This window comes from Phyllobates terribilis, unplaced genomic scaffold (assembly GCF_046119375.1).
Source record: "Phyllobates terribilis strain yellow unplaced genomic scaffold, ASM4611937v1 Scaffold_2__4_contigs__length_985480577, whole genome shotgun sequence".
Classification (NCBI taxonomy): domain Eukaryota; kingdom Metazoa; phylum Chordata; class Amphibia; order Anura; family Dendrobatidae; genus Phyllobates; species Phyllobates terribilis.
The window spans coordinates 881,677,300-881,693,072 of record NW_027362762.1 but is presented as its reverse complement, the minus strand read 5'-3'; the positions used below and the strand labels follow the sequence as shown (position 1 = coordinate 881,693,072).

At 40.4% G+C, this 15,773-nt stretch overlaps 1 protein-coding gene across 2 annotated transcripts in view; it reads left to right on the top strand.

Moving 5' to 3' along the window:
• The window catches only part of EPHA6 (EPH receptor A6), a 1,434,803-nt gene that overhangs the window by 362,169 nt on the left and 1,056,861 nt on the right, over positions 1 to 15,773 (top strand). For both annotated transcript variants that reach the window (XM_073668175.1, XM_073668176.1), the window contains exon 3: positions 5,305 to 5,968. In XM_073668175.1, the coding sequence (XP_073524276.1) occupies positions 5,305 to 5,968 (664 nt within the window). The remainder of the gene's footprint in view (positions 1 to 5,304; positions 5,969 to 15,773) is intronic.

Here is a 15,773-nt window from a genome sequence, read left to right as displayed (position 1 = left end):
GATTTTATTTAATCGGACATTCTCTGTCTGAGTAAAAAATCAGATATGTGCTTATGTGCTTGGCCCTATAGCATAACATTAGTCGTTGGATGTTTTGTCGGATCGCACTTGGACCCAATATATACGCTTGTCTGCACCTGAACTAAAAAGTGCCGATTTGAGCAAAATTTTACATCATTTGACACATTTGCCTAAGGATCTAGTGGGAAATGTCTAAAAAGTTGCTCTAACAAAGGCTGACCGTCACTTCCAAGCAGAAAACAGGTGTGTACAGGTGCAAACTAGAAGTAGCCATCTCCATATATAACAAATAAAGCAGCACTCTGTAGTGCTATAGCATGCAAGCATGAAATATATGAAATTTGAATTGCATTACTGCTCTAGAAAATAGGAAAAAACGAGAATACTTAGCGTATAAATTGGCCAATTCATGATAAGGCGTGATTCTCTAAGGCGATTAGGTTGGGTCCAAGAAAAGAGAATTGCCTTATCGCGGCTATTGGGCACACATGAATTGGCCTATTTATGTGCCAAGTATTCTTGTTTTTTTTCTATTTTCTAGAGCAGTAATGCAATTCAAATTATATATATTTCATGTTCGCATGCTTTAGCGCTACACAATTCAGCTTTACTTGTTAATTAAAAAGTTGCGCCGTTAGTGAGTACACTAAAGATTTGGTCCAAATTACGTTATAAAAAAAGATAAATATTATGAGTTATAAAATATTCATATGAAATCATCCAAAGATTTTCTGCCTATCCATAAATACCATAAAAAATATTTAAGCACAATTTTGTGGATCTCATTTCTTTCTGTACATGACTAGAAGTCTATAACCTCTTGTATGCAGACTGCATAGGTGCCGCACCTTTTTTTCACATTGCTCCAGTAGACATTCAGCCAAATCCAAAGGAGCTCCTAAAAGCCAGTAATGAGTCACTTGGCTCCCCTCCATATACAATAAGTTAACTGACAGCTGGACGACTTGACGGTTCTTAAGATCAGTTTTGGTATAATGGTTCTTTGCATCTGCACTGAAGTTGCTCCATGGAGACAATAATCTGATAAATGTGCCCAGATGGCTCTTAAACCATTGCTGAATCAGTGTCCCTTACTGCTAAGGTCACTATAATTGGTGTATCTATGCCGCTAAAACAACTTTCTAAGCAGTGGTGACATTTTGCTGCGCTACTTGAGATAAGTGCCTGGGTAATGTGGGCAGACACAGTCATATAGATTCCAAAAATATTAAGTGTCACTGTTTTGCTGTTATCTCCTTTATTTCTGAGCAATTTGTTTTCAAGGAGCCGCTGGATCCTAAGTGCTTTCTATTACTCATACAATATGTAGCTACATCCCTGAAAATAAGTAAGTTTATCTCTTCATGCCCCGCTCCGGCAGGTAATTAATTTGTAGCCGTTGTGTCAATGTGCTCAATAGTAGCATTGCCTAGTTAAATCTTCCAAAGACATTTTGTGCCGGTCCAATTATGGGCACATTGAAAAGCAGTTAAAGCACTCTAAATTTCCGTGTATGGAGGCTGGCTGACATTTCAGCTTAATTCTGATAAATAATACCCCGGACGCCAGTGGGGCTTTTATTTACCAATAATTTGTATATTCATTCTTACCAAGCCAGAGAAATAAAAGCAGGATTAATTACTCGAGTAGAGATTTTCTTTGAATGTAACAGAAAGCTTGAAGATGCATTGTTCGCTGTTCTCTCGCTCATGGGTTTAACACATTGGCTCTTGTGTTCTTATTCGCTTGTAAGGTATTTTAATGTATTTTTGCATTTTTGGTATTTGCATATGTTTCAGCAAATAAAGGTCATTCTCTGCATAATATACATTATACAAGTTTCTGCTATATTTTCTGTATCAATTCCTTTTTATTTTTTTAAGATTTCTGTTTGCTGTTGTTTATGTTAGGGTCACAGCAGCATATTTTTTCTTATCTGAGAAAATCAGGGCGATTATGCAATACTATTGTCATGGGTTACCATGACAGAGAGGAGCCAGAAGACCACGCCGTCTGATTTCTCCTATTCCTGCACTGACTAAAAGCACTTCTCCATATTAAATGGTGCAGTTTTCTTCTAGCAGTGCAGGGGTTAGTCTTCTCAGTTGTGAGCTCCTGGAAGTTTACCTGCATTAATGCACTCTCAGCTGTTCACTGTTGGCCATTCAACAGTATATCCATTGGAGGATTTATCTAAGACTGTTGCGTGGTTTTGGTTGTGTGCAAATCCTCTCCTTCTTCTACTTTGATTTTTCCCCCATCCTCCACTTCCTGGTGTTTTCCTCTGTTGTTTGTGAGAGCATTTTTGTAGAATCTGTATTTTCCTTTATCACTGTTTGTATTACCTTGTTAGTCTGGTTGGTGTATTTCCATACACCACTACTCCTTTCTTCCCTGGGTGGGGGTAGGGAACAGACTGAGGGCTGATTCAGGAGATCAGCAAGGTACGTGACCCCAGCATCTTCAACTTTAGAATTAATCCTGGGAATAGGGATAGCTAGGGTGCCCCCTAGTGTTATGGACAGGGAAGGAGCCCCTGGTCCCGGGATAACCAACAACCGAGTCGTGACAATCATAGTCTGGTCATCAAACTGATCAGAGTGTGCTCATATTGTGATCTGATTTTCTCGGAAAAGGAGAAGATGAGAAAAAAAATTCTCCCTCCTTTCAGTAAGTGAACATTGGACTGAACTCAGATATCATGGAGTGCAGTCTGATGTTTCCACGGACTCATTGACTTGCATGGCCAAGTGTGATCTGATAATTGCATCCAGCTAGAGCAAGCTGCTAATTTTTTCTAGGAGCGGCTCATTCCGAGGAAAAAGGCGAACATGTGCATGGCCCCATAGAATAACATTTGTGCGAGTGTGATCCAATGGAAACTGGAAAAGTCAGGAAAAGTTTTCTGAAGGGAGACAACCCCTTTAAATCATATGATGGATTCAATAGTGAGCCCATATAGCTTTACTGCATGAAAAGACCACAGCACTTCTTTGTTGAAAATGTTATTGATCAGTCATTATGTCATATCATTCATCTACTGAGCATCCAACACACTGCTCTTAACAGACCATGATAAAAGTCCAGAAAGGCCAAAACGTTGGCCATCTTGTTTTGTTGATTTCAATGTTACATTAGTTAATTATCAGAAATTAGTACTGATCTCTACTTATTGTAAACTCAAAGATCTTACCAAATTCCTGTTTTGATTAATCCACTGTACGAAATGACAAAACTACACTTGGGACCTCTCTCTGTGATGAAAGTTGTTTGGGCATAATAACAAAGTGGACGTGTTTTGCCAAATTTTTCAATACATAACTCAAACATTATTAAATACAGTGTTGCTTGAAAGTTTGTGAACCCTTCAGAATTTTCCATAATTCTGCATAAATTTAACCTAAACTACATCAGATTTTCACACAGATCCTAAAAGTAGATAAAAAGAATCAAATCAAATAAATGAGTCAAAAATGTTAAACTTTGTAATTTTTTTATTGAGGAAAATAATCCAATATCACATCTGTGAGTAGCAAAAGTATGTGAATCTTTTGGATTAGCAAATAATTTGATGGTGAAATTACAGTCTTGTATTTTCAATCAATGGGGATAACAATCAGGTGTGAGTGGGCAACCTGTTTTATTTAAAGAACAGGGATCTACCAAAGTCCGATCTTCACAACTCGTGTTTTTAAACGTAGCATGGCACAAATTAAATACATTTCCGAGGAGCTCAGAAGAAAAGTTTTGATGCTCATTAGGCTGGAAAAGATTAAATAAAAAACTTATTTAAAGAGTTTGGACTCCACCAATTCACAGTAAGACAGATTGTGTAAAATGGATCAAATTATCATTCTTACCGTGCCCAGGAGTGGTCAGCCAACAAAGATCACTCCAAGAGCAAGGCACATAATAATCTGCAAGGTCACAAAGGAACCCAAGGTAACCTTTAAGCAACTAAAGGCCTCTCTCACACTAGCTAATGTTCATGAGTCCATCATCAAGAGGACACTGAACTACAATGTTTTGCTCGACAGGAATCACAATCTTTCAAGCAACACTGATGCAGGTGTACTTACTTTTAAAATCCACCTCTTAATGGCTGTATAATCTTGTAGATTTACAGTCTGGTATTAAATTGAGCTTTTTTGAGTTCAGCACTTTTTTGAACTCACAAAACGCTCGTTTGAACACCAGGATTATACAGTCATTCTGACATGAATTTTTTAAAGTAAGTACATCGAGTTTTAGATATTAACATATTAATAATGTATGCTGCTAACTTGTGAAATTTGGTGACAGATCAGCTATAATTTTTTTTTACTACATGAAATAATTAAAAACAAGTTTTCCATGGTTCTGGAATACCTACAGAACCCTTTTAATACTCCCAACTTTAGAACAGTGGTAAAGTGGTTGTCTAGTCGAAATCGATAAGTCTGCAGTCACTCTGGCATTATATTATTTTTTGCACTGGCATTAAATTATGAACTAATTCCTATTGTGTTTTATATATATTTTTTGTCCTACAAATATAATTAGCTATACAGGAGTGGTTTGTCCCTTATTGAGGAATTCTTGTTTTAAATGAGTTTATTGTACATTTTATGTATTATCTAAATACAATTTTGGAGTTTTAATTTTAGTCATAGATCTGTTATTTGTCTGAGATACTGGATATCACAGATTTAATGGGTTTTCAGGTGAATTGGAAGTGCTATGCATTAATTTGGGACATAAAAATGTAATAATTCACTTAATCGATGTCTTCTGTACTCTCAGAATTAGTGGAGATCCCAAAAGTCAAAACCCACCAATTAAAAAGTAATGGCATATTCTGGCAACATGCAATTATTTTTGAAGATTTTTTTCCATTCATAGATATGTAGAGTTCACCAAAATGATGGTTTTTGCTTTAAATTATCAATGTGAGTTCTTATAGTGGACCCTCTTTTTCAAGGTGAAATGATGGTCAATGGTGCTTTGTTCGAGGCGTGACTGTAGAAAAAAATGAATTATTAAACATAATATATTGTGGAATTCCAAATAAACGAAGGGAGTAAAATAATCAATTAAATATTGTCTGCATGTAATGAGGGGAAATTGGACATAATCAATCAGGAGATGATCAGAAATTGAAGAGATGGCATTGCTTAGTGACGTTTCCTACTCTATTGTGCATTTTATTGGCGTCTTCATATTATCAGACCAGATCATTTGTTTCTCTCTGTTCCCGAAACCTGTGACTGAGTAATTAATTATACATTGTGTTTATATTTACAGTGGGATGCTATCACAGAAATGGATGAATATAATCGGCCTATTCATACATACCAGGTATGCAACGTCATGGAGGCAAATCAAAACAACTGGCTTCGTACCAACTGGATCTCTCGGGACGCTGCACAAAAAGTGTTTGTCGAGATGAAATTTACACTCAGGGACTGTAACAGCATTCCTTGGGTAGTGGGCACCTGCAAGGAGACCTTCAACCTTTACTACATGGAATCTGATGAGGCACACGGACAAAAGTTCAAGCCAAGTCAATATAGCAAGATAGATACCATCGCTGCCGACGAAAGTTTCACACAGATGGATTTGGGTGATCGTATCCTTAAACTTAATACAGAAGTGCGAGAGGTGGGTCCTATTACAAAGAAAGGATTTTACCTTGCTTTCCAAGACATAGGAGCCTGCATTGCTTTAGTCTCTGTAAGAGTCTACTACAAAAAATGTCCGTACATGGTGCGCAACTTGGCCATGTTTCCTGACACCATTCCAAGAGTTGATTCATCTTCGCTTGTTGAAGTAAGAGGGTCCTGTATAAAGTATGCGGAAGAGAGGGACACTCCGAAATTGTATTGTGGAGCTGATGGTGACTGGCTTGTACCTCTTGGACGTTGTGTCTGCAGTGTTGGCTATGAGGAGTTGGATGGGACCTGCCATGGTGAGTGATGGTTGGCTCTTTTGAGTACAAAATTAAATTTCTTTTGAAAAGCCTTTTCTATTTTTGTTAATGTTATAGCTTTAGATGAAATTAGAATCTAGAAAATTAATTGCTATAGAATATAAATTATTCATTAAGGGCTAGGGCTTGGGGGATGTTCACTATTAAAAAATATATATATATATTTTAATCAGAACTTTATCTAAGGGGCTTACAAATAGCATGTAGATTTCACTTTATCTGCATTGTGGTATGGAGACCAATGTAATATTGGACCATAATCCTTTGGATACCAAATATGTGGAGAAACACTCCAAACATGTAACTCATGAGTAGTCTTCTATCTTCTCGACTGCTGTGGAGCCATAACACGGGGATGTTCTTGAGGTCATTATGATATAATTTTGTTTAAATTCTGGCTCCATTGCATGTGATAGTGGATCCACCACTGGGAATTCCCACCACTCATCAGAATCAATCAATTGTTTACCCTGTTGATCCCTGGTTCTTCCCAGGCTGCAATTCTGCAACAAGGAGGTGTTGAATGGAGTGCATGCTATGCATGCAGCCTTGTCCCTCTATCAAAAGTCTATGTCACTGAAGATGCAAAGATAGCCTGTGCTGTGCCGAGTTCTTCATCATCGCCATGAACATGATTCTAAAAATATGGCATGTTTGCCTTCTGTAGATCTATTCACCTTCTACAGGTAGTGGTCATTAGGAGAGCACAGGAGACACAAGTCCACCATTTTGGTAATTATTGAAGGTCTACCCTATTATCTCTGAATTCATAACTTAATAACTTGAAAATTGATTTTCTAAGACGGACAACTCCTTTAAGGTGTATTCCTCGGCAGCTTGCCTGGCAAGTCTTGATCTTTGCAATACTAATGAGATCCTCGGTGTACTCTCTAAGCCACTAGTCAGGCTCTATTTGTTATGTTATTATGTACTTTGGAAGCTTCTCTAATGTTTTTTAAGATGTTCCTAACAGATGTTTTAGAGGGAAATGTTTGCTTTATAGCGCATTTCTTTAGGTTATAAAAGCCTACAGTATGAATTATCAAGATAATACTTTGGCAAGCACTTTCACTTGTTTCGGTGTTATTGGGTGCTGTGTTATAGTATATCATTACTTTCAGATGAATCTCACAGAAGCATTATACTGGTGTAATATGGGTGAAAAATCCTGGCCTGACTGTGAGTCTGATCACTCAACCTAACAGCATGATAAGGATCTATCATGGTGGAAACTCAAATGATCAGACCTGTTGTATAGTATTTCTGCATAATTGGCCCGGTCTATGTTGAAGAGGTTGTCGAACACACATACCACAAGAATGGTAATAAATGTATGACCACTGAGATATTACTATATGGACCATTACTTATTAAATGGAGCATTGGTGAGCATGGATGACCATTGTTCCATTCACTGTCTATAGGACCAGTGCTTACTTTTACTCTATTCACACAATGGATTTTGAGGTCCCTGTTCTCAGTATTATTCGGGGTCCATATGATAATACATTTATCACCTACTATGTGGATAGCTGAATATTGTTGTTTATGGAACAACGCCTTAATTATATCTCATGAATTCCTTTTAATGCTGTTGTGAAAGTTTCTGAAAAACACAGAATGAATCGAAGATTTAGGTGTCACGTATGACCTTGTACATCTTTAGGTCACTTTCCTACATGTTTGTGCAATGCAAAGGTGGATGAAAGCTAAAGCAAACTAACTGCCCTGTGCCCAAATGAACTTGTGTAGGCGCCAATCCATAAAGCTGTACAGGGAAATGTAAATTTCTGCAAATGCATCGAGTGCTTTCTCATCTGCAAATAGTTCTCATCATCTCTGCACAATGCTTCATTAGGAAATCTAAAATCTGAACACCTTCTCCGGTTGTATTTATATAAGGTATAATCATTGTAAAATCAAAAGTTATCCAATTTAATCTAATCAAATTAATTCATCTAAAATGTGGTGTTTCAGTTCATCAATACTTTCAAGTTACTTTGTCAGAATAAGCTGTCCTGTGTGTGTTCATGAGGAATATCACTATTTCTGGCCATTATATATATGACTTGTATCCTGCATTTTATCAGTTTTCCTCTCTGCAAATTATTTTGAAATTTGCAATTGACTCTGAGCTGGAGGGAGAAGACTAGTTGCTATGATGTCTCCCGTACATGGCACACAGAGATATATTAATGCTTTTTATTTCTTAGCACAGAAAGAGAGAAGCAGTAGTACGGAGGAAATTATACAGCAGCACTGAGCAGTGTAGATGAGAATCCAGCTCTGGAGTGAGATAAAAAACTTATTAGAAAGCTCAGCACTATGTTTCTGTATCTCCTACTAGTTTTCTCGATCTGCTCCTCACTCCTCTTCCCCCTAAATGCTTGATAGTGTTTAGCAGGCTCTGTAACCTGACACAACAGGGAGCTGGCAGTCTGTCATGTCTTGACCAAGATGATTTGAGCTGTTTTTCAGAGTGGATAGTATAGTATTTGGTCAGTATTTGACCTCAGTATTTGTAAGCCAAAACCAGGAGAGGCACAATCAGAGGAAAAGTATAATAGAAACACATCATCACTTCTGTATTTTTCACCCTCTCCTGGTTTTGACTTACAAATACTGATGTAAAATACTGACCAAATACTGAACGTGTGAACGTGGCCCAAGGATAGCGGTTTCCCTTGGTAGATCAGTTCCTATCTTCTCAGTAGAAATGACCTATAATGAAAATTATTATCAGGATCATTATGCTTTATTTTAGCAATATATAACTAAAGTTTGAATAATTGAAGGTCATTGTATTTTTCTTTTTCTTTCTTATGGCACAGAGGCGTTGTAAACCTCTGCTGCCGGGGCTATGAGCGTATGAATCCTTGTCATATATTGAAAAGGGGCATGTTTTCTATTTCTCTGTTTTCCAGTGTTGTAAAGGTGAAACGTATGTGACATTACTGTAAGGAAGGGTTATTCTATTTTACAGAGCCTTGTCCAGAACCTTCTAGTATTTCCTGTGAACTTTTAATAACAGGCGGATTGTGTGCAATATTGAGAATGCTGAAAATGTTGTAAGGCTTGGAGACTGTACGATGGAATCATGGAGCTAAACATATAGGGACTGAATCATTGCATTTGGACCTGTTTTTCTCTTATTTTTACATTTTTTTGTTTTGCGCATTATGCATCTTTCAATTCGCAACTTTTGTAAAGCCACTAATTTATGGATTCACCTTTTTTTTTGTTTTGTTTTTTGTTCATTTGCCACTGTGGGCACAGTTTAGGGTTTCAAGATGGTTTTGCTTGATTCGTCATTTGCCACTTTTTGAAAAGTCACAAAATTTATTGTAAACTTACTCCAATCCTCCTCTGGAGTAATATTGTGTGCACCTGAAATTTTGGGCAAATTTTTGCCATAATTCAGTGGAACATGTGGCTTTTTGCACTAAAAAGTAAAAAATTAAGTTTCAAATATAAAATGAAAGAGTATTTTTTATTTGGCGCCAAATTTATAAATAGCATGAGCCATTTTGATAAAGTTTGGTGCCTAAACTTCAGAGAATATCACATGACAAAAAATGAAAAGTGGCTTAAAAAAATCGCAAATGATGAATTGGGCCCGTTGAGAATTACTAAGCAATGGATCAGATTGCCTGAGGAGACCGGGATGATGGATCATTCTATGCATTGTAGTCGGGTAAACAACAGTCAGTAGTAAATGTTCAAATAAATGGGTTGTCCACTAGTTTAATATTAATGACCTATCCTTAGGATAGATCATGAATAACAGATTGGTGGGGGTGCGACACCCGGCACACTGGCCGATCAGCGGTTCCCAGTACAGGTAGCAACTGGAGGTGCTTATTTGCAGAGCATACATTATAAAAAGGAATATCTTAACCCTTATGAGGCCGGTGTCCTTACTTAAAAAAAAATCCACTTAAAAATTACTGCATTATCATTTTTGAACGTTTCCCTGTCTGATATTTAAAATTCTAAAATATCTGTAAGCTCTAGTTGGCCTGTTAAACAGTGATCCTGAAATTTATTTTCAAGGTAAGTACACCAGCCTCATTCGATCTGGTCTATGTAATAATATATGAAGCTTATGCTATATATTCTATAGGGAACAGTACATATGGAATACGCGGGGCAGATCTATGTTACTGGTTTGTTCTACTATGTAAGATAAATATACAATATATATGTTATACAGTGTTTGAGAGCAGCTTCATTGTGCAAGTCAAAACGTTGCAGTCTGGGTAAATAATGACTCGCACCCTTTTCATCTTCTATCCTTGAAGTGTTTCTTCTACTCTGTTGATTTGTATACATGGAGAATTGTACCTGGCTAATGTCTTTAGAGGATTTTTTGCCCCCACTTCTACACATCACTAATTTAATTACACTGTACTAATACAAACTACTATCTCAGTGACCAAGACAAGATGGTAAAATCACAAAAATAAATGAGTCTCAGATACTGTTGTACTTGCTTATTTTCACTAAAAACGCAGCAAAACCTGATAGCTATGTTCACACTAGGCGTTTTTTTCAGCGTTTTTCCCCTACTCACTACTTTGAATGGGTGAAAAACGGTGAAAAAATGCTGAAAGAAGTGACATGCTCTATTTTGCAAAACAACATGCAAAGCCCAAAATCCTGGAAAGAAAAACATGATGTTTGAACTAAGAATTCTGGAATCTCATAGACTTAGCTGGTACTGCAAAACACAGCTGAAAATTTACATAAAAAAACGCATCAAAAAACGCTGAAAAAACTATGATGTGTGAACATAGCCTTAGACAAAGTGTTCACTGACTCCTATGGGCCCAAGACGAGGCAGTAGCCAATGATTTACCAGCCATAACTGCCTTCGTAATTCTCCTGTGAAGCTCAGCCCCAAGCTGGGCTTCAAGGGAGAACCAAAATTACACCATATACTGCAAAACTGTAGCATTACAGCTTGTAGCTTAAGCGATTTAAAAATTGCAGGTTCAAGTTCCCTCTGAAAATTAAAAAAGTAAAGTTTTGAAGTTGAAATAAAGTTTTAAAAAATATTTCCCCATTCAAAAATCCAGAAAATAAAACATAAAATAAAGATTTTTGGTATACTCATTTTCAGTCTTTTGAAAATAAAAAATATAATTTATACCATAAATACCAAAATGAAGAGAAAATCTAAGCGCACTTCTCTAAGAAAATGCTATAAAAAGCAATCAAAATGTATGTACCCTTAAATGATATTAATAAAAACAGCAAAGACCAAGTCCTCATACTGCTCCCGTGGACAGAAAAATAGAAGTTACGAGTCTCAGAAAAATCCGAAAATGTAACACAATTTTTTTTTTACAAGGTTCTGAATTTCTTTTTAACCACTGAAATCTAAATATATATTTATATATGAAAAAACACTGATGGTAGAACATTCTTTTTCACCATTTGACCATGGTCGAATTTTTTTTTTAACATTATACGAAAAAATATATGGTGTTCTTCAGAGCTACAACTTGTCCTACAAAAAAACAAGCCTTCACATGGCGTTTCACAATAGTTTTGTCTTTAGGAATTCGCATGCCATCTGAATTTTAGAAAAAAAATGCTAATGCTTCTATAAATGCATAATTTTTTATTTTCAAAAAGGCTCCAAAAAAACCCCTATGTATGAACAAAATATCTATTATGCATTAGCATTTTTATTTAAATGGCAGTAAATACAGTTACATTTCTTCCCCGGTTCTCTACGGCTCTGCTGGGCTTATTTTTGCAGGTGCAGCTTGTCTTTGTGAATATATACCTCTGCAGCTGCACGCTCTTTATATCTGCTAGACGACAGCTGGATGTACCTGGCAGTTCTCCTAACTCTTCCCTAAACAGTAAAGGGACAAACAACAAAATCGCTTTAGATATCATTTTCCCTCTGCATCACAGCAAACAACTGTACCGGAATAGAAAGCGAAACGCGTTTCTGAATGAAGCAAGGCCATCACGAGCGAAATGCCGATGATTTGCTCCAATGTGACATTTTATTTTCTTAGCTGAAAATTTTGTCTCTGCAAATAAGCTACTAGAAGGATGCCCACTCCTTCATGCTGTGAGTCTAATTATGACTGTCAACAACGCAAGAGGAATTTGTATGTTTATTGAAGCTTGTAGTCATGCATTGTGCGTGTCAGCAACGTTCTACGTGATTTCTCCAAAATAACCGTTCCCTCTGAGGGTGAACTTCAGCCTGGAAAAGCGGTCAGGACGTTCAGTTTTCTATTTTCCTGCCGATAGATGAAGTATGTTGCCTCCTAAGCTTGGCCGTTTGCATCCAGCTGTTGAAAAAGCTGTAACAATGCCAGCAGCCTTATTAAACAAGCCAACTTGAATTCCAAATGATTATAATACAGCCTCTTTTTCTTCTCCAAAATTGCCAACAAATGCAAAATACTGTGGTATATGAGAGTTATAAATCTGCAGAAATTTGCTGCGTCGGTTTTGTTTCCCTAGATTACAACTCTGTGCCAGGATTATAAGAATGTCTTGGCGATGGTTTATACCTGCTCTCCTATCCTCAGTATTAGGGCTCGTGTAGACCACCGTATTTTCAGTCGGAGTGCGACCTGTCAATACATCAAATCATTTTCGGACCAATGTTATTTAGTGATGAGTGAGTATGCCTCATTAACCCATTTGGTGAGCACCCGAGCGTGCTCACCGAGTATTTTGGCACGCTTGGCGTTTCATTCATTGTCACCGCACCTGCAATTGTGTTAAACAGCTGTGACACATGCAGAGATAGCCTGTTCGCCAAGCTATCTCTGCATGTGTCACAGCTGTCTAACAGCCGCAGGCGCGGCGACGATGAATAAAACGCCGAGCACGCCAAGATGCTCGGTGAGCACCCGAGCGTGCTCACTGAAAAAGGTTAATGAGGCATACTCGATCATCACTAATGTTGTTCTCTGGAACTGTGCACATGTCCAATTTTTTCCTCGGTCACAGTCTGTCCAAAGAAAAATTGCAGCACTCCCGAGTTGCCAGGGCCGGCTCCAGGTTTTTGTGGGCCCTGAGCGAAAGAGTCTCAGTGGGCCCCTTTAACACATACCACGATTCATGGTGGACAGATACCGCAGAGAAATATATATATATAGTACAATGCCAAAGATTTCACTTCTTACATTACATGACCGATATCTATTATAAATTCCACAATAGCTCAGAAACCAGCGAATCGCTCCATACAGAATACTGGCCCCCATAAAATGCTCCATACAGGATACTGGCCCCAATATAACGCTCCATACAGGATACTAGCCCCCATATAATGCTCCATACAGTCTACTGGACCCCATATAACTCCCATGCAGGCTGTTCCCCCACACATAATGCTCCACGCAGGCTGTTCCCCCCCACATAATGCTCCATGCAGGCTGTTCCCCCCAGATAATGCCCCACGCAGGCTGTTCCCCCCTTATAATGCCCCATACAGGCTGTTCCCCCCATATAATGCCACATGCAGGATGTCACCCCCCTTATAATGCCCCATGCAGGATGTCGCCCCCCCTTATAATGCCCCATGCAGGATGTCACCCCCCCTTATAATGCCCCATGCAGGATGTCACACCCTCCCCTCCCTTTTAATGCCCCATGCAGGATGTCACTCCCCCCCCTTATAATGCCCCATTCAGGATGTCACCCCCCTTATAATGCCCCATGCAGGATGTCACCCCCCTTATAATGCCCCATGCAGGATGTCACCCCCCTTATAATGCCCCATGCAGGATGTCACACCCTCTCCTCCCTTTTAATGCCCCTTGCAGGATGTCACTTCCCCCTTATAATGCCCCATGGAGGATGTCACTCCCCCCCATATAATGCCCCATGCAGGATGTCACTTCCCCCCTTATAATGCCCCATGCAGGATGTCACTCCCCCCCCCTTTTAATGCCCCATTCAGGATGTCACTCCCCCCCATATAATGCCCCATGCAGGATGTCACTCCCCCCCTTTTAATGCCCCATGCAGGATGTCACTCCCCCCCCATATAATACCCCATGCAGGATGTCACTCCCCCCCTTTTTAATGCCCCATGCAGGATGTCACCCCCCTCCCTTATAATGCCCCATGCAGGATGTCACTCCCCCCCTTATAATGCACCATGCAGGATGTCACTCCCCCCCTTTTAATGCCCCATGCAGGATGTCACACCCCCTTCCCTTATAATGCCCCATGCAGGATGTCACTTCTCCCCCCCTTTTAATGCCCCAAGCAGGATGTCACTCCCCCCCTTTTAATGCCCCATGCAGGATGTCACCCCCCCTTATAATGCCCCATGCAGGATGCCACTCCCCCCCCTTTTAATGCCCCATGCAGGATGTCACACCGCCTTCCCTTATAATGCCCCATGCAGGATGTCACTTCTCCCCCCCTTTTAATGCCCCAAGCAGGATGTCACCCTCACCGTTTTAATGCCCCATGCAGGATGTCACCCCCCCTTATAATGCCCCATGCAGGATGTCACCCCCCTTATAATGCCCCATGCAGGATGTCACCCCCCTTATAATGCCCCATGCAGGATGTCACACCCTTCCCTCCCTTTTAATGCGCCTTGCAGGATGTCACTTCCCCCTTATAATGCCCCATGGAGGATGTCACTCCCCCCATATAATGCCCCATGCAGGATGTCACTTCCCCCCTTATAATGCCCCATGCAGGATGTCACCCCCCCCCCTTTTAATGCCCCATTCAGGATGTCACTCCCCCCATATAATGCCCCATGCAGGATGTCACTCCCCCCCTTTTAATGCCCCATGCAGGATGTCACTCCCCCCCCATATAATACCCCATGCAGGATGTCACTCCCCCCCTTTTTAATGCCCCATGCAGGATGTCACCCCCCTCCCTTATAATGCCCCATGCAGGATGTCACTCCCCCCCTTATAATGCACCATGCAGGATGTCACTCCCCCCCTTTTAATGCCCCATGCAGGATGTCACACCCCCTTCCCTTATACTGCCCCATGCAGGATGTCACTTCTCCCCCCCTTTTAATGCCCCAAGCAGGATGTCACTCCCCCCCCTTTTAATGCCCCATGCAGGATGTCACCCCCCCTTATAATGCCCCATGCAGGATGCCACTCCCCCCCCTTTTAATGCCCCATGCAGGATGTCACACCGCCTTCCCTTATAATGCCCCATGCAGGATGTCACTTCTCCCCCCTTTTAATGCCCCAAGCAGGATGTCACCCTCACCGTTTTAATGCCCCATGCAGGATGTCACCCCCCCCTTTTAATGCCTCATGCAGGATGCCACTACCCCCCCCCTTGTAATGCCCCATGCAGGATATCACTCCCCCCCCCATTTTAATGCCCCATGCAGGATGTTCCTTCCCCTCCTTTTAATGCCCCATGCAGGATGTCACCCCCCCCTTATAATGCCCCATGCAGGATGTAACCCCCCCCCCCCTTATAATGCCCCATGCCTCCATACATAAAAAAAAAAATCAAATACTCACCTCACTTCTCTCCAGCGTCGCCGGCATCTTCCCGCCCTGCACTGTGACGGCTCAGAAAAGAGCACGTTAGAAAGACATCACCGCACCCTCTGACCCGAAACGTCACAGCGCAGCAGACGCGGAGGACACCGGACCTGCTGTGGAGGCACAGGGAGAGGTAAGTATTGTGCTGCCGGCTGTCGGGGCCCGGAGCAAGCGGGGGGGTGCGGGCGCTGACACCCTCCGCTCACGAGTCCCATAGCGCGACGGGGTGCCCGACGGCGACTGGGGCCCCCCGCCTGCTC